This window comes from Lagenorhynchus albirostris, chromosome 20 (genome assembly GCF_949774975.1).
Source record: "Lagenorhynchus albirostris chromosome 20, mLagAlb1.1, whole genome shotgun sequence".
NCBI classification, from domain to species: domain Eukaryota; kingdom Metazoa; phylum Chordata; class Mammalia; order Artiodactyla; family Delphinidae; genus Lagenorhynchus; species Lagenorhynchus albirostris.
This window is the reverse complement of record NC_083114.1, coordinates 29927575-29949202: the sequence shown is the minus strand read 5'-3', so window position 1 is coordinate 29949202 and position 21628 is coordinate 29927575. Positions and strand designations below refer to the sequence as shown.

Here is a 21628-nt window from a genome sequence, read left to right as displayed (position 1 = left end):
CCCTCAGCATGAGGCTTGCTCTGGGCTCTGAACTTGAACCAGGGGGGTCAGTGTTTCAGGGCCCTTTCTGAACTGGGGGTCAGGACATCCAGGAGTCCTCCTTTGGCCGATTCGTAGGTGGAAGGCAGTCAGCTCTTAGAAGCCTAGGGGCCAGGCCAAACCAAGCAGACCCTCTTCGCTCACCTTCTCCGGGGAACAGGAATTGTGGTCCCCAAGGCCTTCTGTTCGTGCATTGCTCTGGGAAGTATTTGCTATGTGCTCACTCTGTGTCAGGCCGGGAAATAGAGGGGACACACACTTTTACTGCAGGAGAGGAAGAGCAGAGGGGTGATGGGAAGGTAGTTCCCTCCCCAGATAACAAGGCATCTCTGGATCCTGCATCCCTGCAGCTGGCATAGTGGTTCGGAGGCCGTAGGACAGTAGACTCCTTCTCACTCCTGCCTTCACGGGGCCAGGTTCCCAGACTGGGACAGCAGGCTGGGCTGAGGGAGGGGAAGGCGCATGCTTCCCTAATAAACTTGCCTGGAGCTTAATCCCTCTGATTGGTAGATTCCCTCCCTGTTCCCTCCCTTCTTCCCACATTTGGGGAGGGGCACCCACAGCTGGAGCCTGAAAGCATGCAGGATGCTGGGGGCCCATGCCCATAGGAGCCCCCGGCACGTCCCCCTAGCAGGATAAATACCACTCAGCTCCGTTTCACTGATGACGAGAGGGGTGTTCAGTGAGGTTAAGGGCCTCATCTGAGGCCTCAGAGAAGAGGGTACCAGCGTCAGGGCTGCAGCCCAGGCCTTGCGGCTCCTGGGCTTTTCCCACAGGATGGCTAAGCGCCTCCCACCCCTGCCCCGCCAGCCAGGGGATCTGGAGGCCCCGGCGGGGCTGACCTTACCCAGGAAGGTCATTTTAAAACAACTCATGAATCTGTATTGGGCGGCAGCGCTAGCCGCGTTCTGGAGCTGCCTGTCAAAGGCCTCGCAGTCTCCCAGGACTGGCCTAGAAGAAGAGGGTATTTCCCTGAGGGGCCCCTGGAAGGGAAATTAACTTTAGCTCTGGGGGAATCCAGGCTTGGATTTCCTCCCTCTTTGACCCCGTGGCACTGAGGGCTCTCTTGCCACCCCACAGCCATGGCTTCTTTTCCCAGGAGCCCCTTGCCTCCTCTTTTTCTTTGAGAGCACTTTGAAATCCCACCAGACCGTGCCCTCTCACCCCATAGACTCGTGCACACGACCTGTTGGTGGTGAGACATGTCTGAGCTGTAAACATCCAGTTACTCATTTGGCAGTGATTCCAAGGCCTGCCTTGGGAGGGGAACAAGGTCATTGCCAGCACCCATAGTCAATCACCAGATGTTTACTGGGCACTTACTGTGTGCTGAGCTACATGCTGGGGGCCACGGAAGACACTTGGAAGTGGGCTGAAGTCCCCGGCTCAAGGAGTTTACAATCTTGGGGAGTTTATAATCACGGGGGAGTTTACAATCACAGGGAGGAGAGATAAGGGTGTAAAGGCCTTGACTTGTTCAGCGGAGAGGATGGCTGACATCTGGCAAGCTAGACTGGAAGGTATCTCAGAGAGTATCTCGGAGTCTTGACAGAAACGTGGGTTTCCACAGGCAGAGAGGATGGATTCAAGAGGAAGAGCTGGAGAGCCCGAGGGGGCTGGCTTCGGGCTTGAGCGAGGTGTGTATCCAGGGAGCGTAGAGAGACCCGGCTGGGAGGAAGGGCTGGGACTAGGTATGGCGCTCTAAGGGACCGGGTCACTGAGCTTGCTTGAGGTGGCATCGTGGACCAAGGGGAGCTTTACTGCACAGTTTGTGAGGCCGTGGAGTCCAGGCCCCTAATTCTCCTCGGAGGTCCACGGTGAGAGGTCCAGCTTATCGATGGCTGAGCAATCCACAAAGCCTTGGGGGTAGCTGTTGGCTTGGAAGGGGTGCAGCGGGACCTTGGTGACGTGGGTGTTGTCACAGACAAGGCGTGACAAGGACATTTTCTGTAGAGAGTTCCGCTGCTCCTCAGTGAAGACCCCAGGGTTCTCCCACCAGAACCTGCAGAGACAGAAGCAGGGTCTCTCCATACAGCCCAGCTGTTGGACCCTCCCCCGTCTGCCAGAGGGGAAGGAAGGGGGTCACCGGAACATGCCAAGGTCTGGCGTCAGTCCTCCTGTAGGATGCCCACGGCCCACCTCCGAGAAGGGATGCCCTCCGTGCCCTCCCCCCTGAGGTCTCACTTGCCTGTCTCCATCACGGATCTGCTGGAACTGCCTTCCCAGGAGGCAGGCCAGGAGATGCCCCACCTGGCCCCTCTCTACCAGGGGCTCAGCGACGGCCCCTATCCAGATGTCAATGTTGTCAGGGGTCCCGTAGAGAACCAGTAACTTCTCAGCCAGCAACTTGTTCTTCAGCACGGCGTGCAGCTGCTTCAGTGTTTGGGGCTGTGAGAGGCCACAGAAGCCTCTCCAGGAGTTGTACCCTAGGGCAGAGAGGCTGGAGCTGTCTCATCCCCCTTGCAGAAGTGCCCACTCCGGCTCCATCAGCCCCAGAAAGTCTGTGTTCGCAGCCCTTGGGATAGGGGAGTCAGTGAGCCATTGTTTTATACTGTGGCACTTAAGCTTCGAGGGGGCTAGTAGGTTATATGGTGCTTACTATGGGTCCAGGAACTATTCTAAGCACCACACACAAACGTAAATTGAAGAACAGAGATGTCAAGTAACTTGCCTGAGGTCACATGAGTAGAAAGGGCAGAGCTGGAATTTGAACCCAGGCAGTCTGGCTCTTAGGTACTACATTTAGGAAGATCCGATAGTCGTTGTTTTCCCTCTGTTACCCTTTTCTTAATATTTTCTGGACTTTTAAACTGATTTTACAAGTCAGTTGTTGATTTCTTTCATTTGAGGAGCTCAAAGAAAGTACCAGATGTGTTCTCTGGTCTCTGCATTAAGGAGAATGGAAGATTCCATTTCACAGATGAGCAAAGTGAGTTTTAAAAACGGGCATCTCTGGACTTCCATGGAGGTCCAGTGGTTAAGACTCTGTGCTTCCACTGCAGGGGGCATGGGTTCTATCCCTGGTCGGGGAACTAAGATCCCACATGCTGCGTGGCACGGTCAAAAAAAAAAAAAAGGGCATCTCTGCCTTCTGTTTTAGAAGTGATCACCTCCTCAGGGCTACAGACAAGAGTCCCTTGGAACCCCAGAAAGTAGCTAAAAGTTCCCCAGGCCTGGCAGGACCCTAGGCCCACTCACCAGGCATCCCATGGTCCCGGCAACGCTGTATGTTGATGGCAGCCAGGTCAAAGCCGTGGATCACGTGAGTGGGCTGGAAAAGCTTGTTGCGCAGCTCGCCCGTCATCATTTTATTCTGATTCATCGATTTGGACTTCTTGGCCAGCAGGCCCCGCACCAGAGGGTCAATTCCACCTGCAAGGGAGACCCAGAGGCCATGTTGGGGATGGGGGCAGCTGGGGACATCTTCCACTGCTGGCTTCTCCCTCCACCAGACATTTTCTCTTTCCCAGGTGAAAGAAGGGCCAACTGCACCTCTCAGGCTGGAAGTGGGGAGAGAAGAGCACAGTGCAGCCCGCAGGGTATGCTGGGAGCTGGGGGTCAGTCCAGACCACCTGCCGTCCTGGGGCGATGGCATGAGCATAAGCTTAGGGTTTCTTTCAAGCTCCAGTTCAGAGAGCTGGCTCCTTCACTTCCATATGTTCCCCCAATGAACTGTGCAGCTTGGGAAGAGATGTCAGAAATCTCTGGAAAATGCCCTGACTTGTCAGGCCTTAAGTAAAGCCAGTTTCAACACAGCCCACCTCAGGATAAAGGGGAGCTGGCTTCAACCTTTGGCACTTAATGTAGGTGGAAAGCCATAGAGGAGAGCAGAAAAGAGCAATTTTTTTTTTTTTTTTTACCAGACCTAGGAATTATTTCTGCAGGAATCAGAGAAACCTGAGGCAGGGAAAGGGAACAGGGAAAACTCGGCATCTTAAAGGCCAGCGGAAGAAAGAAAGAATAATAACCACATCCTGTGTGTCAGGAACCATTGTAGGGCACTTTATACATATATTTCTATTTTTTTAATATCCTATGAGATAGGTATTATTACTGTCCCCATTTTACAAATGAAGAAACTGAGGCTCCGTGAGGTGAATTCACTTGCCTAGGGTCACACAGGAAGTGCCTGGAGTCTGACTTCCAAGCCAGGTTTCCCTAGAAGCAGGCTACAGAGTGAGACAGCCTAGTGACAGTGCTTCCCTGAAAGCACATACCATCTTTGACTATCCTCCAGGTGTTGAAGAAGAGGGTATGCAGGGGGAGCTCTGCTTCCAGACCCCATGGCTGATAATTCTCATCCAGGCGGAACACAGTGGAGGGGACCTCTAAGTGGCCAAAGCGGAAGGCGAAGGTGAAGACATTGGAAATTCGGGGATCCACAGATTCGTTATAGCCTTTGTATGGAGGGATCCACTTTTGCATCTCATCACCTAGCACAATGGGTAGGTAGTCCCTAAAGGTGATAATCTGGAAGGAGAAACAAGTCATGAGAAAAGGGTGTGAGAAGCCCTACCTCTGGCCACAGTGGACGGGCCCAGCTGTGGCACCAGACTAAGCTGGTTAGTCAGATTCTCTCTCTCAGGAACTTAGATTTCAAATGCAGCTCTTCAAGAAATTATAGCTTGAATAGAAATAGCTATTCAAGCTATTTTTGGCGGTGCTCTATCTGAGGGGACAGATGGGGTGATATGGGTTGTCATCTTCTATCATGTGCAGAAAAGCAGAGAAAACCCATCTGCAGAGAAAGAGAGTGGAGAAGTGAAGAGAGGAGCAGAGAGGAGGGAGAGACAGAGTGAGAGTAGCTGCCCTAATTCCAGATGGTTTTCAGTCTCTGGCTCTCACCCTAGTTGAGGCCCAACTACACTCCCTGCCTGGGGGTTCCGGGAGAAACCCTTACTAGCTTCCAGTTGATACATGTATAGGGTGAACCTGTACTGAACATCTGAACTAGCTTGCATGGGTTTCTTTTTCTTGTAGTCCAAGAAGCCTTATTATGGATGCAAATCCATATGTTGAAGCTCTAACCCTCTCATCTGACTGTATTTGAAGATAGGGCCTGTAAAGGGGTAATTAAGGTTAAATGATGTCATAAGGGTGGAGTCCTAATCCAAAAAGACTAGTGTCCTGATAAGATGAGAGAGACACACGCACAGGGGTAAGACTGTGACCTCCAGAAAGGAAAGAAGAATGATGTACTGGGTAACACTACACCCATCAACAGCAGAATACAAATACTTTCTAAGGACCTATGGAACATTCAACAAGATAACCATACCAGGGTTATAAAATAAACCTTAACAAATTTGGAAGAATTGAGATCATAAGAGTATATTCTCTGACCATGATGGAATCAAATTAGAAATCAGTAACAGAAAGGCAGCAGAAAAATCTCTAAACACTTAGAAATAAAACAATATACTTCTCAATAACCCACAGGTCAAAGAGAAAGTCTGAAACGAAGAAACAACAACAACAAAACATACACAGTGAATTAAAATGAAAATATAACATATCAATATTTGTGGGATACAACTAACAGTGCTAAGAGGGAAATTTATATCACTTATGTTAGAAAAGAAGAAAGCTCTCAAATCAATAATCTAAGCTCCTACCTCAATAAACTAGCAGGAAGAGCAAAGTAAACCTAAAGCAAGCAGAATAAACTAAAGAAGAAAAGTCATATGATTATCTAAATCAATGTAGAAAAACTATTTGACAAAATTCCACATCTACTCGTGATAAAAACTCTCAGTATGCTAGGAATAGAGCAGAACGTCCTCAACTTCATATAGAGCATTTACCAAAAAAAATCACAACTAACTATACTTAATGGTGTAACCTTGAATGCTCTTCTTTTACTATTGGGAAGACAAGAATGTCTGCTCTCATCACTCTTATTCACTATAGTACTGGAAGTTGTAGCCACTGTAATAAGGCAAGAAAAGGAAATGAAAAACATACAAATTAGAAAAGAAGGAATATAACTGCCATTATTTGTAGGTGACATGACTATCTATGTAGAAAATCCCAAGGAATCTACAGAACTCCTGGAACTAATTGCATTCAACAAGGTCACAGGATACAGACTCAACACATAAAAATCAATTATATTTTTATACACTGATAATGAATAAGTGGAAACTGAAATAAGAGATGTAATACCACTTACAATTCCTCCAAAGGAAATGAAATACTCAGGTATAAATGTAATAAGCATGTATAGGATCTGTCTGATTAAAATTATAAAATGCTGATGAAATAAATCAAAGAAAATCTAAATACCTGGAGAGACATACTATGTTTATATAGTGGAAAACTCAACATTGTAAAGATGTCAATTGTCCCTAAATTGATCTATAGTTTTAATACAATTCTTATCAAAATCTCAGCAAGATTTCTTTGTAGACATAGATCAGCATGTTTTAAAATATATGTGGAAAGGTAAAGACCCTACAATAGCCAAAATAATTTTGAAAAAGAATAAAGTGAGGAGTCATTCTTCTTAATGTTGTCTTATTGTATAGCTACAGTTATTAAACACTGTGGTACTGGTGTAGGAATAGACACATAGATTAGTGGAATATAATGGACAACCTAGAAATAGATTGACATAAATATGCCCAAATAAGTTTTTTTTACACTTTTTATTTTATATTGGAGTATAGCCGATTAGCAATGTTGTGATAGTTTCAGGTGCACAGCAAAGCGACTCAGCCATACATATACATGTATCCATTCTTCCCCAGACTTCTCTCCCATCCAGGCTGCCACATAATGCCCCAATAATTTTTGACAATGGAGCAAAAGCAGTTCAAAAGGAGAAAGATAGCCTTTCAGTAAGTGGTGCTGGAGCAATTAGACAACCATACCCCCCACCCCAAATGAACCCTGACCTAAACCTTATGCTTTATACAAAAATTAACCTCAAATGGATCATGGGCTTAAATGTAAAAGATAAAACTATAAAATGTCTAGAAAAATAAAACCAGGAGAAAAATCTCTGGGACCTAAGACTAGGGAAAGAATTGAAACTTGACACCAAAACACAATCTATGAAAGGAAAAAACTGATAAATTTGGCCTCATCAAAATTAAAAACTCTTACTCTGCAAAAGACCCTATTAAGAAAATGAAAAGACAAAGTACAGACTGGGAGAAAATATTTACAGTCACATATCTGACAAAGGAGTCATATCTAGAATATATAAAGAACTCTCAAAACTCAACAAAAAGACAAAATCCATTTTGAAAATGGGCAAAATATATGAACAGATGTTTGATTGAAGAGGATATCCAGATGGCAAAAAAACACATGAAAAGAAGTTCAATATGATCAGCCATCAGATAAATGCAAAGTAAACCCACAATGCAATATCACTACATACCTATCAGAAAAGGTAAAAAAAAAAAATGAGTGATGACACCAAATAATGACCAGAATGCAGAGAAACTGGATCATTCATACATTGCTGGTGGGAATGTAAAGAACAGTACAGCCACTCTGAGAAATACTTTGGCAGTTCCTTTTAAAACTAAAAATGGACTTAGCGTATAACCCAGCAATTGCACTCTTGGGCATATATGCCAGAGAAATAAAAACCTATTTTCATGCAGAAACTTATCCACGAATGTTCATAGCAGCTTTATTCATAATAGCCCCAAATTGGAAGCTATGCAAATGTCATTCAATAGGTGAATGGTTAAACAAAACATGGAATACTACTCAACAACAAAAAGAAATGAACAATTGATGTATGTAACAAGTTGGATGAACCTCAAGGAAATTATGCTGAAAGTAAAAAGCCAGTCTCAAAAGAATACATACTGCATGATTTCATTTATATAATACTCATGAAATAACATAACTGTACAGATGGAGAACAGATTAGTGGTTGCCGGGGGTTAGGGATGTGGGAAGGGGGAGGGTGGATGTGGCTATAAAAAGGTAGCACAAGGGAGTCTGTGGTGATGGTAGAGGTAAGTGTCGTTATTGTGGTGGCCGTTACATGAAACTACATATGTGATACGCTTACATGGAGCTACACACACACACACACACACACACACACACACACACACACACCCCACATGAATTGACTGCACTTATAACTGGTGAAATCTGAATAAACTTTATGGTTCGTATCTATGTTAACTTCTGGCTTTTGATATTGTACCATAGTTATGCAAACTGTTAGCACTGGGGGAGACTAGGTGCATGTGCTTTTTTTTTCTTTTTGATACAACTTCCTGAGCATCTACAATTATTTTTAAATAAAATGTTTAAAAAATATGTGTATGGTTAATATCAACATATCAATTTTTCTAAGTCTCTTCTAGTTAGTCAATCAGTCAATCAACAATAGCAATTGACTATGCCTGTGACATGTGGCTTAGGTGTGGAAAATTTTAGAAGATAATCCAATCAAAACAATCAAAATAACTGTGATGTAACAGTCCCAGGAGTGATGGAGCCTGTGGTCCCAGGGATGGCCCCTGGGCGGGCATACTGAGTGACTAACATATGAATGACTCTCCAACACCCTGAATCCAGGGATTCATTTTGGGGCCGAGAAGCTGAAGAAACGAAAGGGAGGGTTTAAAAGAATGAGACAGTGGGAAAGAAGCAGCAGAGGAGAGGAAGGGGGAAAGCCGAGGAGGTCACTGGACGCGTGGCCACGGGCAGAGGGCAGAGCCAGGAGCAGAAGCGAGGCTGGCACGTGAGGCAGTTCTCCTGAGCCTCTTACCTGTATGAAGGCTCCTAGGATTTTCCGGGCTTCCTGGTAGAGCTTCTCTCCATCCCAGTGAGGGTTGAGTCTCTTTAGTTCTCTGGCCAGCCGGTTGTGCTCTCGGAGAAGGAGGGTGTGGGAAACGGCCAGCAGGATCTGCTCCGAGGCTCGGGGATCTCCTGAAAGCCCAGAAGGCAGAAGGGTGGGTCCCCCCTGAGCAGCCCCAGAACCCAGTAACATGCACAAAGAATAAATGTGGTGTCCCAGAGGGAAGCTCTCCTAAGCCCCTCCTTCCAGTTAGTTTAAGGTGGAAAGAGATCGGGGTTGCGATTCATAGATTTGAATCCCAGCTCTCCACACACACTCTTTAGTTCTGTGACTTTGGACAAGTTACTTAACATTTCTAAGCCTCAGTCTTCATGTCTGTGAAAATGGGGATAATAAGGTCGAACCCACAAGACTGTGGTAAAGAAAGACTACATACAGGTGATATTAAAAAGTAAAATTTTGCTAATTAAATCCCAACTGCCTTCTAAGACAGGACCTACAAATAAACGAGGGGCTTTTTATTGTGCGGAGCAATTTGGATGGTTTTAGGAATGCAAGTTTGAGGGTAAGAGATTGGGTAGGGTTGAATTCCTCTGTGTAATAAGGGAGAAGAATCTAGAGATGGGGGCTATTGGGAAGAGAGGGTCGTATAGGTGGTAACAGACCAGCTGTTTCATAAGGGGACTTCTCCTTGTGTCCTCTAATCTTCAGGAAAGTCTATTAAATTCATGAATGCTTGGTCTTACTGGATATTTTAATGGAAAACAGGAAGGGCTTAGTTTTGTGTCTGGACTGATGCGAGATGTGTATGGACGCAGAATCCAAGAGCTCTACCAAGAGATCTGGGTCTTCTGCCATGTCTGGGTGGGCTGGGGGTTTGTCCTGGGAGAGTGGGTTTCTGGAAGAGACAAGGCCTCCAGAAGCCGCAGGCAGAGAACACCAGGAGGGCATGAGCCCCCGGAATGAAGAGAACTGGAGGGCTTTGTCTGCGTACAGGATACATGGAGTGGGGACTTTGTGTTTATAGAAAGCCTTAAAAATACACATTCCTCTTAATCTAGAACGTCCTCCTCTAGGAAGTTATCTTAGTAACTTATGAAAAATGAGCACAAGGGCTTCCCTGGTGGCGCAGTGGTTGAGAGTCCACCTGCCGATGCAGGGGACATGGGTTCGTGCCCCGGTCTGGGAGGATCCCACATGTGGAGCGGCTGGGCCCGTGAGCCATGGCCGCTGAGCCTGCGCGTCCGGAGCCTGTGCTCCGCAACGGGAGAGGCCACAGCAGTGAGAGGCCTGCGTACAGCAAAAAAAAAAAAAAAAAAAAAAAATGAGCACAATAATTCATCAACAAGGATGCTCAGGACCTTAACAAAAACGCACAAACAAAAATCACAGAAAAACTAGAAATGACACCAATGTCTCCAAGTAAGGCTGATAAAATACCGTATGATACATATATGTCATGGAATACCAGGCAGCCATTAAAGATCATGACGTAGAAGAATATTTAAAGATGTGATACATTAAGAGAAGACATCAGACAATGAGAAGACAGAGAATTACTTCTAGTATGACCCCAATTGTGTAAAACAAGGTAGAACTAGATGTATGACAGAAAAAAACTGGAAACATAGGCACTAAAATGCTAACGATTGTCTGTGAGTGGTGGGATTTTGTGCATTTTCTTATTTTCTTTGTGCTTTACTGGACTCCCTTAATTTTTTTTTTTTTTTATACAGTGAACACATGTTCTTAGATTCTGTCTTCATCTGCGCCCTTCTGCCAGTCCTGGACCACTGCCCACGGCAATGGTGTCTTGGTGTGTGTTTTTCCAGGAGACAATGAGAAGCAGCAATGGTAAAGCCTCCCTGGAAGCCGCCCAGTGGCCTCGAGAAGCTCTTCTGGCCTTCCTCTGCTCTCAGGCCCCAGGATAATCCCCTTGTCCTTTGGCCCCTCTGTTGCCAGCCTAGACTCACCTGCCAGGAAGCAGGGCACGCGGGCAGTGGCGTTGATGAACTCACAGGGGCTCGGCTTCTTGTTGTCAAAGGGCGGGTAGGCCAGCCCGTGGTCCTGGGCCTCCTGGTTGATGGCCATGAGGCCCAGTGGGCTGCTGAGATCCCGGAGGCGGCTGGCCAGGCTCGGCTCAGGGCTGTACACTAAACTGGCGTCCAGGAAGGAGGTCAGAGCATTGATCTGCTCTCGGGCCAATGACTGGTAAGGTGGAGTGGGGCAGACAAACCCGGCCCGGAAGAAAGGCATGCATTTCCCTTGAGTCTTCACCTTGGGGTCGTTGCACGGGAACTGCAGAGAGATCGGGGTGGGTGACTGGGCAGAGGTGGTACAACTGGCAACCTCTCCCCAGGGTAGGTCTGGATGCAGCTGGCAAAGATGCTGATGGTGCCCTCCTGGGACCCTGGCACCAGACAATGGCTCCAGATGCCTCCTGCTGATGCTATAAATCCTGGGCCCCCAACTCCCTGAAGGTCACTACCTCTGCTGACTAAAAGGGCTGAGGGGGAATCATTCAATCTTTCACAGCAAAACCTCCAAATTTTTGGTTGAGAGAGAGTCCTGAGATCCCGGCACAAGGAAGCAGGACATGAGGCAGAAAAGGGTTTGTTAATAATTAACAACAGCTACCATTTATTTATTCTGGACCTACCGTGTGCTTGGCATTATGCATACTTTATCTCACTTTGGTCCTCATAAAACCCTGTAAGGTAGACAATTCTGTCCCACTTTACACGTGAGAAAACGGAGGCTCAGAAAGGTTAAGTCATTTGCCCGAGATCTTACAAACTGAAAGGGAAAGATGTGGGATTCAGATCTAGGCTGACCTGACTTCACAGCTTATGTTCTTTACACCACAACACAGAGCCCCGATTTGTTTGAGTGAAGAAATCATTCTCTAACTGTAAAATCATGAATAAGAAGAAAGGTGCACCACTGCAAGTTCCTTTCCCTTCCTGCTGGAAATTCCCACAAATGCCTGCCACTCATCCTGACTCATCCATTCTGGGAGTAGACTTCCCGACTCTGAGATGACTTATGGTAGCATTCCACAAATTTCACTGTCTATAAAATGAATCTCCTGGGGATTCCATAAAATGTGGATTCTGCTTCCCAATGTCTGGGATGAGGTTTGAGATTTTGCATGTCTAATAAGACCCCAGGTGACATCAGTGCTGCTGGGCCAGGGATGAAGACAACACTCCCCAGAGCTTCCCAATTTTGCCATTAGTGATTTCTTGTCCATTTCCCACACAGGTCCTTTGTCCTTGACGGAAGGGACAGTGTCTCGTTCACCTTTGAATTCTAAGTGTTTAGCGTACTGCCTGGCACAGAGTAGCTGAGTAATGTCTATTTGCTAAATAAATGGGTGAGTGAATGAATAGACGTGTGAGGCTTGGGAAGCTGTCAAATCAACATTCAAGATCTCCAGGAGGCCCTGGCTGACAGGCTGGGAACGTCTGCCACATCAGGGAGGCAAGGGGCTTGCCAGGGACCCGCAGCTGCAGGGCCTACCATGATGGGGAAACAGTTGTCTCCCTGGATACAGTGCTCATCGCACTGTACTTTGGAGTACTCGCTGCTCTCCAGTTCCGTGTCGGGGGCAAAATCCAGGTCGTGGTCCACAATTTGACCCCACTGCATCAAGAGCAGGGACCTGTTTGGGTCCAGAACACCCTCTTCATTTAGGTAGCCTACAATCTTGTTGGATACCTCACGGGCCTACAGGTGGAGAGAGAAGGACGGGGAGGAAAAGGTGCTTTGAGGATTCAGATTCAACTGCAGTTTATAGAGTACCTGTGATGTAACGGGTGCACTTCATCCCCATGACAAGCTTGTGAGGTACGTGGCATTACCCCCATTTTGTAGATGAGGAGACTGAGGACTAGACAGGTGAGGTCAACTCACCAAGGTCCTGCCGCTACAAAGGGCCAGGTCTGTATGACGTGCTGGCTTCAAGGCCAGTGCTCCTTCCACTCAGAGAGGGAACACAAAGACAGGCTGTCCCTGAAGTAAGTGCCACGGAGGTGCCAGGTGTCTGGGAATAGAAGAGGGGCTCTGGGGAGGGCCCGCCAACTCAGATGAGGCCAACAGATAGGACGTCCCGGCAAGCACCAGCTGATGCACTCCAGGGGCTGGGGCAGGGCAAGCGCGAACAGGATGGGGCAGGGAAGCCATCTGCCTGGGAGACCCCAGGATACTTGGCCTGACGGCAGCTGGGACGTGACCGTCACGTGGCTGGGCTCCGGGACCCGGACTCTGCTGCTCTCTAGTGGCATTTTCCGGAACACCACCAGGGAGGAAGTCCAAATCTCCATCTTTCTCTCTGGATGCGGTTCTACCGCGCGTCTGTCCTCCCACCTATTTCTTCTTCCTTTCCTTGTGTGTTTGTGGGAGGGCATCCTTTCCCCTCTGACTCCCATCATTCACCCGCCTGCTCGGGGCTCGCCCCCACCCCGTGTCCGCCCTCACCAACGGGACAGGGAAGCCGTTCCGCTTCTTCCTCGGCGTCCAGCCGAAGGGCAGGGAGAGCCCGTCCTCGTACTCCGCCGGCAGCCAGCGCGCCAGCGCCCTGTTGGACGCGCCCAGCGCGGGGTTCCTCCTGAAACAGCAAGACCGGCCCTCAGCCTAGGCGGCGGGTTCGCTCCGGGGTCCGCTTCTCCGCAAACCCCACGGGGATCCCCTGGGGAAGGACCCGGAGCTTCTGCCCAAGGGAAAGGGGGCGCGGAGGAGGGGCCTCTCAAATGTGGGGTGTTGGAGCTACTGCCACCTCCGAAGGCGCTGGGCTCCTCTGCGCTGGGGAAAGGTGCTCCTTCCAGTGGGATACAGTGGTCTCTTTAGAAGGTGGGGAAGTTAGCGGGGTTCCAACAGAACAGATTCCAGTGGGACGCTAGTCCAGGAGGGTAAGGCGGTGGGAGTTAAGCCTGTAATGCCCAAGGGACAAAGCCCCTGGCTGGGCTGAGCAGGGCAGGTGGGCTGGACAGATGGGTTGGCTGTGGTGATTGGGAGAACCTGCCTCCTAAACCCACCTACTGGCCACTCACCTGTTATTACAGTCTCCCGTGATGGTGCGGTAAGGGCTGTTCTCATCACATTTCACCAAAGGAACTGGGACACCACAGCCCACCTCCTGAGAGAGTGCAGTGAAGTCCAGGCTAAGGTCTGAAAGAGAAGGGACGCCAAAAGGGCTGAGTTCTTTCTCCATTCCGAGGCCCTGAGGGGAGGTTCATTTTTTGAACTTGATTTTTTGGGGAATACATTTTACGTTCTAAGTAAGCATTTCTCAGGGGGTTTCTCATTGAATCCTGACAACTCATTAAGGTAAGAATTTAAATTTTCATTTTACGAGAGAACGAGACTTGCCCAAGGCCACACAGATAGTAACGGTCTCCAGAATTGTTAGTAGTTCTTTGTCTATCAGACCCTTTGAATCAACAGATCTTTCTTTTAGAACAATACCCCTGAGAGGTTAGGTACATGTTAGTATGAGTTAGTTTGAGAAGATTGCTTTTCTTCTAAAGCTCCACTGACGTCTAAGGTCCCAAGCACGCAGGAATCTAGATAGGAAAGATGTTGGGAAGGGACGGGGCATCTTTACGTGAGGGGCGCTGTGATCTCGGCGGGAGTAACAGAGCGGGGAGCTTCAGGCATCAGAGACCTCCACGTGGGCACAGAATGGGTCCTAATGCAGCCTGAAGGGAATCCGGCTCTGGGGGCCTTCTTCGGGGGCTCACCTGCGGAAGTTGGCAGGGGCTGAGGTTCAAGCCCCAGCACCTTTTGAGTCTCAGAGTCCAAAGTGCTCCCTACTTCTCCCTACCTTGTCCTGGTTTCCTCCTTTTGGAACTTTGGAATTTGCCCAAGTCCTAGGCTAGCTATCTTCCCCCGCTTGATGTTTTCCCAGGGAGAACCTGCAGCCTCTTCCTCCTGTCAAGACCAATCCCCTTCCTCCGTGACCCACCGTGAACAGTGACATTTGGTAGGGGGTGGGGTGGAGGGGTGGAGGAGGTCACGATCAATCCATCGACTCATTGTTTCAGCTCCACGGTACCGAGAACAGAAGAGACAGCTCATCACCTGTGACGTAATCCCAGTAAATCCCCCCTGACACAGGTGGCTGAAATGTCCCGTCCACAGGCGGAAGTGGTGACACTGTGGCTTGGGACAGGGAGCCTGTGTTTATTAACTTTAGTCCTTCCTCTGGACAGAGGCCTTACAGATGGTGTTATAACAAAAGGCACAAATGTCCCCTCATTTGGAGTTGGCAGTGTGACCTTGCTGGGCCCAAGTTCCTTTCTCTGCAAAAGGAGCATTGGCCTGGCTGTCCGCCCAGCCCCTCCTTGCTCTGCAGTCCATGATTCTGATGGAGAGAGAGGACATGGCTCCCAGTAGGAACTGTGGCTTTTGGTGGCTTGTGTTCTCTCCTGCGGAGAGATGACCCCTTCCTGCCATCAGAGGGCTGGTGGGTTTTCTGTACCTGTGATGTTGGTCAGGGTCACTTTCTGCCTCAGTCTCTTTAAGGACTCCTCCCACACCTGCCCATGGCGGATGGCCATGCGGGTCCAGCCCTTGGCGTGCTTGAGGTATTTGGAGAGCTGTCGGGTGGTGGGTGCCTCAGAGCTCATGGCCGTCTTCAGCCTACAATGGAGAGCAACGGGGGAGTCATGACCGGGCCCTCGGCTCCGACCCTGTAGTGTGAGGTGTGAGGGGTGTGAGGTGCTGTGTGTGTATAGCAGAGCCGCGGGGGTGTGGGCAGCATGCAGGAGACCCCCACTCCTGTGCTCTCAGGATCTTTTCTTAGCTCTCCTCTGATGCCTCTGGGAAATCTCCTCTGGGAAATCTCCTCTGGGAGGAGGAAGCTACAGTGTGTCTTTAAGCTTCGTTAAGTCTGGTTCTCAAGGAAGGCAGAGAGATGGACATGAGCACTTCCTGAATTAGAGTCAGAGGGTTGCAGCTGTGCTGGCTGCTTCCGAATCAGTTGGGGAACCTGAAAACACCTAAGTCCCAGGATGTACCGATTCAGACCGAGGAACCCCTGACCGTGGAGCTGGCCTCGTGCACCGAGAATTCTGGAAATAACATGCCCATGGGCCCCAGTTCTGCCCATGAGTCTGGCCCTAGAGTCAGTGTGGAGTTTGTTTAGTTGTGGCTGTAACATCTAGCCTCTTGTTGACCATTTCTTGGGCCAGATGTTCGGGCTTTGTCTTAATTACCTATCTATAAAAAGAGAAGCCCCAAACCTTTCTACTACTAAGAAGTTGGTGACCAAGGACAAGGTGGTGTCAGAAAAGTCCCTGCATGAGAACCCTCTCCCCCTTCCTGTGCCTCAGTTTCTTGTGTGTGAGATGAAGGGTCCTATGAGATGATCTTTATGGCTCTAAGACTGAAATTTTGGAAGTGGCTCAAATTCTCACAAAGGCAACCCTCCTTTGGGGATATGCGTCACAGGCTGTAACTCCTGGCCTGTCCCTGTGGATCAGGTTATCGATTCTACTGCAAGCATGAGGGGGCCTCGTGCTCAGCCTGAAGGGCGACAATGGGCGATGACCGAGCTGTAATCACCAGGTCTGACCCCTTCCAACCTCCCCCCAACCTCGGTAAGAAAGGACCCAAGAAGATAAGCCAGACTGCCTTTTGTTGCTGTTACAAGAGACGTCATGGCCCAGTGGCCCAGCCTGCTGCATGGCATGTCCAATATGGTAACCGCTAGCCACATGTGGCTGTTGAAATGGAAATGCATTAAAATTAAATACAATTAAAAACTCAGTTCCTCGGTGTCACTAGCCACGTTTCAAGGGCTCCGTAGCCACATGTAGTCAGTGGCTCCTGTATTGGACAGCACTGACCTAGAGTTTGAACCCTGGTTCCCCCAGGATTGGTTTACACGCATGACCTCTGAGTGAGCTAGGACTCACTGTGTTACTTACATCAGGGCCTTTGGAACACGCTGGCTGGGTTTGCCTCCTGCGGCCACTTAGTAGCTGTGTGCCTTCGAGCAAGTTACTCAACATCTCTGTCCCCAATTTCCTTACCCATAAAATGAGGATAATGGTAGTAATCCTGTTATTTGATCATTTTGACCTTCAAAGGCAGCTGCTTCACATAGTTGGATTGAGCACTTTCTAGGATTTGGGGGAGGAAGGTGTGAAGCGCTGAGAGCTGTCTCTGGCACAGAGTAAACACCCAGTGTTAGCATCAGCGCCATCACCATCATCATGGGTCCCGAAGGCCCCCCCACCCAAGAGAGAAGGTGTGCTGCTGGGCCTCCCAGGGCTCCACCCAAAGGTCCCACGCAAGGCCCTACCTGTTCCTGCCTTTCTCCCCTGGCTAGCGTTCTGCGCGGTCTCCTGCCTGACCTTGACACGCCAGGGACTTACCTCCTGCTCTGCCTCAGGGCCGGGCTCCACGGGCGCAAGCAGGGCCTTGGAGGAACTCTGTTTCCATCTCCAGGCCTACCCGCTTGTCCTAGCCCCCAGCCTCTCCCATCTGGATGGCCACAGCAGACTCCTAATGGGACTCACGCCTCCTCTCCTGTCCTTCTCCCATCCGTTCTCCATCCGGCTGCAGGAAGGCGCTTTTTCGAATGAAAAGCGGACCAGGCCACTCTGCCTGAAGCACTCTCTTGGCTCTCCCTGTGACGTGCATGAATCCACAGGCTTACTGTGTACGTGCTCGTGACGTTGTGGGATCTTTGCCTCTATCTAGTTCCCAAACATTTTCATCACCCTCCAAGGAGACCCCACACCCATGAACAGCCAGCCCAATCCCTCCCCTTCTCCCCCAGCCGCTGTCAGCCACTGCTGTGCCTCTGACTATCTGGCCCTCAGGCTCCACCCGTGTGTCCTCTTTTCCTACTGCTACCACCAGTGTGGGCCCTCTTTCTGTTTCCTGAGCACCCTAAGCTCTTTCCTGCCTCAGGACCTTTGCCTTTGCTGCTCCCAGACCCTGGCTTTCTACATGGCTGGCTCCTTCTCATCCTCCGTCAGGCTTCCCTGCTCCCTGCGCCTAGAGTAGCAGGCGCTGCCCTGTTTATTTCCTTCATTTTCCGTGTCACAGACTGTGAGTCGCTGGATTGTGTGTGTGCTTGTGAACAAGATGTTTAAATGTGGTTCTTTGTGTCTCCATGAGACCCCTAAATCCAAGAACCAATCGGTGGGGATGAATTCCAAGGCAGGGCTGGGTCGTCCTGGGCAGCACGACTTGCAGAGGAGGTGACGAAAACCAATCGTGAGGCTGTTATTCTACCCCGACCTTGGGCTATAAAAGGATTGACATTAAGGAGGGAGAGAGAATGTTCGTCTGGAGGTAGTTGCTGAAATACCAGGCAGTTCCCTCCTGCCACTGTGGGGCTTCTTCTTGGCACTCAATCTAGTGACAAGGGCCTTGAGAGGAGGGCCCTGCTGTGTGTCCTGGAGCTATGGCTGGTGGTTGACTTCTGCCCCAAGAGCCCAAAGAGAACAAGAAAAGCAGACGTGGCTCGTGCTGTGCACCTAACAGCAGAGTAAGCCAGACAGGGCAGCCCTCGGCCCCAAATCGGCACATCCTCCAGCAGCAGAGCAAAACTTTTAGTCTTCTGTGGCATCTTTAAAGGGGACCTGGCCCAAGATGGTGCGAGGAGGGGTGACGGAGGGAGCCGCAAGCTCCAGGGCTGAGGGGTGGAGCTCAGAAACTTCTCTGGGTCAGAAACTTCTGCTCAGAAACTTCTCTGGGTCAGAGAGCTGGCAGCAGAATCTCTGAGAGCCGAAAAGCGCCCAAGGAGGGAAGGAGCTTCTGACCCAACCCCTAACACCCAGGCACTAAGCTGTCCAGGCGACTTAGACTTTGCCATCCTGTATCTCTCCTACCTCCCCCAGCTTGACCCCTAAGAGGGACAGTCCTGGGCTGGGGGATGAGGAGAAGCTCGGGAAAGAGGGACGGGCGGACCATGCGCCCTCCTCTCACTATGAAAGCCTAAAGCAGCTCCGAGGGGAGGAAAGTGAGAGGCTCTGGGCTTTGTCTTCTTCTGCTGACATTTGAGTTCCTGAAAGGACTAGAAGTGATCAGAGCACATCTTGTCATCTAAAAGTCAGCAAAAAAGTTATGGGACCTCTTGAGAGTTTATGCAAGGGCCAGGGAGGAATGAAACCCCAAGCCCAGTAAAGGGGCAGCAAGAGGAACGAGTAAGGTTGTTTTCTGCTCAGTAAAGTGGTTACTCTTGTTTTTCTGCCTCTCTAGCTCCAGCATGGGCTTCCTGAGGGCAGGGACCCAGTCTGCATTGCTTATTTCAGGAAACCCAGGCCCTACACATGGTCGGGAGGTGGCTGACTCTGCTGGTGTCCTGCACGTTTCTCAAGTTCATTTGGGCCCATTTATAGCTTTGGCGTGCCCCTACCCTAGCCTCTGACGGCTCACTCCCGTAACTGTCCTGGCAATTGCTTCTGAGTCAGGGTGGCTTCCTGGCTGGAGGTGCCTGGGAGTCACACAGTGTGCTACACTGCGCCCCCCCACCCCCCCCAGTGCCAAGCTTGCAGCACATCTGGCTGACATCAAGGACCCTTTTGGCAGGTGAAAGGTCTGCTCTCTCGCTTGGGGTAGGATAGACTCTGAGGTGCAGCCTACACTCCGGATCTCCCTGTGGGGTCAGCTGGGGCTAGACCTTAAACCACATCCCTGCTTAACCCCTTCTTTTTACCTACCTGGCCTCACTCCCTCACTCCGCTACAGCTTTCGTGAGAGCGCTCCCCAGTAAGCCACCCGCATGTGAATCCAGGTCTCAGGTTCTGCCTCAAAGGGACCTGACCTAAGACATGTTGAATGAACGGAGAACTTCTAGGGACAGGCTTTCTGAGAGTATGCAATGCATGACCTAATGAATCACTTAGTCACGTGGAAGAAAGTGCTTATAGGATCAGATGAGACATCCCCTTCAAGGTAACTTAGAGGCTGAGGACTTTAGGAACTGTTGGCTTTTACTCATACTTGCCCCATACTCGCAGGTGGGCAGGGTCTGGGAGTGGAAGGGCAGGTTATAAAATTGCTCTGGCTCATTGGCTTGTCAGGACTGGCCTAGATGCACTCGTCAGCCTAGGAAGAGAAGCATGTGGTATGTGTGTCTCACCTACCTGGTCCGGGAGTCCAGGAAGGCCTTGTTGACCTGGATCTTGACCTGACTCACAGCATCAGAGATGGCGAGGGTGCGGGTGGCCTGCTCTTGGAGGGGGAGAAGCAAGGAGCAGGGTATCAGACACCACTCTTTGGAGAAGCCCTTTGCTCTGTCTCCCTCTTTCTCCACCATTATCCCCACCACTCAAACCTGAGCAGGCAGAAGATCAAGATTAGGAAACATTCGACAGGAGGAAAAGCCCAGAATGGGAAGAATACTCTCTGATCCTCAGTAAGGTGTCAATATCACTCTTTAGGAGTCCAGTAGAATACATTCGTCCCTCAGTATCCACAGGGGATTGGTTCCAGGACCCCCCAGGATGCTCAAGGCCCTTATGTAAAAGGGCATAGTATTTATATATAACCTATGCGCATCTTTCTGTATACTTTGAATCGCCTCCAGATTACTTATAATACTTAATGCAATGTAAATGTCATATAAATAGTTACCAGAGTGGGTTTTTTTTTTTTGGGAGCCGGGGAGCTTTCTGGAATCTTTTAAAAAAAATATTTTCAATCCACTGCTTGTTGAATCCGCTGATGCAGAACCTGTGGATACAGAGGCCTGACTGGACCCAGTGATGGGATTAAGAAGGCGTGTGACCACTCAGGTTGGCTCTGGGCTCTGGGCTGTGGGGATTTTTTTTGGTTCTTGGTGAAGTGGATCTGAAAACAAGTCCCTCAAAAGGCTTCGCTAATCACAAGGACCCTGAGGTAGGGAAGGGGATGGTGTAGAGTAGAGGTGGGGTTCCCTCTTTTACTCGAATTGGGGTCTGGAATGGTGGGGGGATGAGGATGCAGTCTTTGAACAAGGGGAGTGTAGTGGCTTAAATAGTGTCCCTCCAAAAACCTTGTCCAACTACCACCTGAGAATGTGACCTTATTTGGAAATAGGGTCTTTGCAGATGTAGCTAATTAGGAAGAAGTCATACAGGTACAGGATTAGAGTGGGCTCTAAATCCAATGACTCGTGGTCTTATAACAAGAGGAGAGGACACACAGAGGACACCACAGAGAAGAAGGCCATGTGAAGATGGAGGCAGGTTGGAGTGACGCATGTAAAAGCCAAGGATTTCTGGGAGCTACCGGAGGCTGCAAGGGGCAAGGAATGATTCTCCCCTAGAGCCTTCAGAGGAGCATGACCCAGCCAACACCTTGATTTAGGAATTCCAGCCTCCTGGACTGTAGGAGAATAAATTCCTGTTGTCTTAAGCCGCCCAGTTTGTGGTCCTTTGTTACGGCAGCCCCAGGAAACACAGTACAAGGTGGTACTTACCATTTGTGTCAGATTCTGCAACCTGGAACAAGCTCAGGGAAGCCAAAAGGACTGGGAGATGGAAGAGGACCCTCATCGCTGAAATGAGACCAGGATCAGGATGTGAGCCTTGTAGAGTCCCCGTGGGTAGGACTGAATCACAGAAAGGGGGTGGTAAAGCAGAGAAAGCCCAGAGAACATGAGACACCCTAACATTAGAACAGAGGAGGGGGAACCACAGTAACTAACTAGCCATCTACCGTACGTGCAGGCCCATGGTAGGTCCTGGGAGATGGAAAGAGGCAGTGGTGGAAGGGAAAGAACACAGGCTTTGTGGTCAGAAGGTCCTGAGTTGTAGTTATGCGTTTGCTCCAACTAGCTCTGTGACATTGAGCAGGTTACCTGACATCTCT

General features: G+C 49.5%; 1 protein-coding gene across 2 annotated transcripts; it reads right to left on the bottom strand.

The window, feature by feature from the left end:
- Positions 1-1833: 1833 nt before the first annotated feature.
- Positions 1834-21312, bottom strand: LPO (lactoperoxidase). 2 transcript variants are annotated; one of them, XM_060133700.1, is made up of 12 exons: positions 21237-21312; positions 19921-20008; positions 15297-15457; positions 13867-13984; positions 13295-13424; positions 12338-12544; positions 10789-11113; positions 8786-8946; positions 4257-4509; positions 3238-3411; positions 2228-2465; positions 1834-2041 (listed from the first exon to the last, which is right to left on the bottom strand). In XM_060133700.1, exons 1-12 carry the CDS (start codon positions 21310-21312, stop codon positions 1834-1836), a joined length of 2139 nt encoding a protein of 712 aa, XP_059989683.1. The 2 variants fall into 2 exon arrangements, with proteins under 2 accessions (XP_059989683.1, XP_059989684.1); XM_060133701.1 differs by lacking the exons at positions 15297-15457; positions 19921-20008.
- Between the last annotated feature and the right edge of the window lie 316 nt (positions 21313-21628).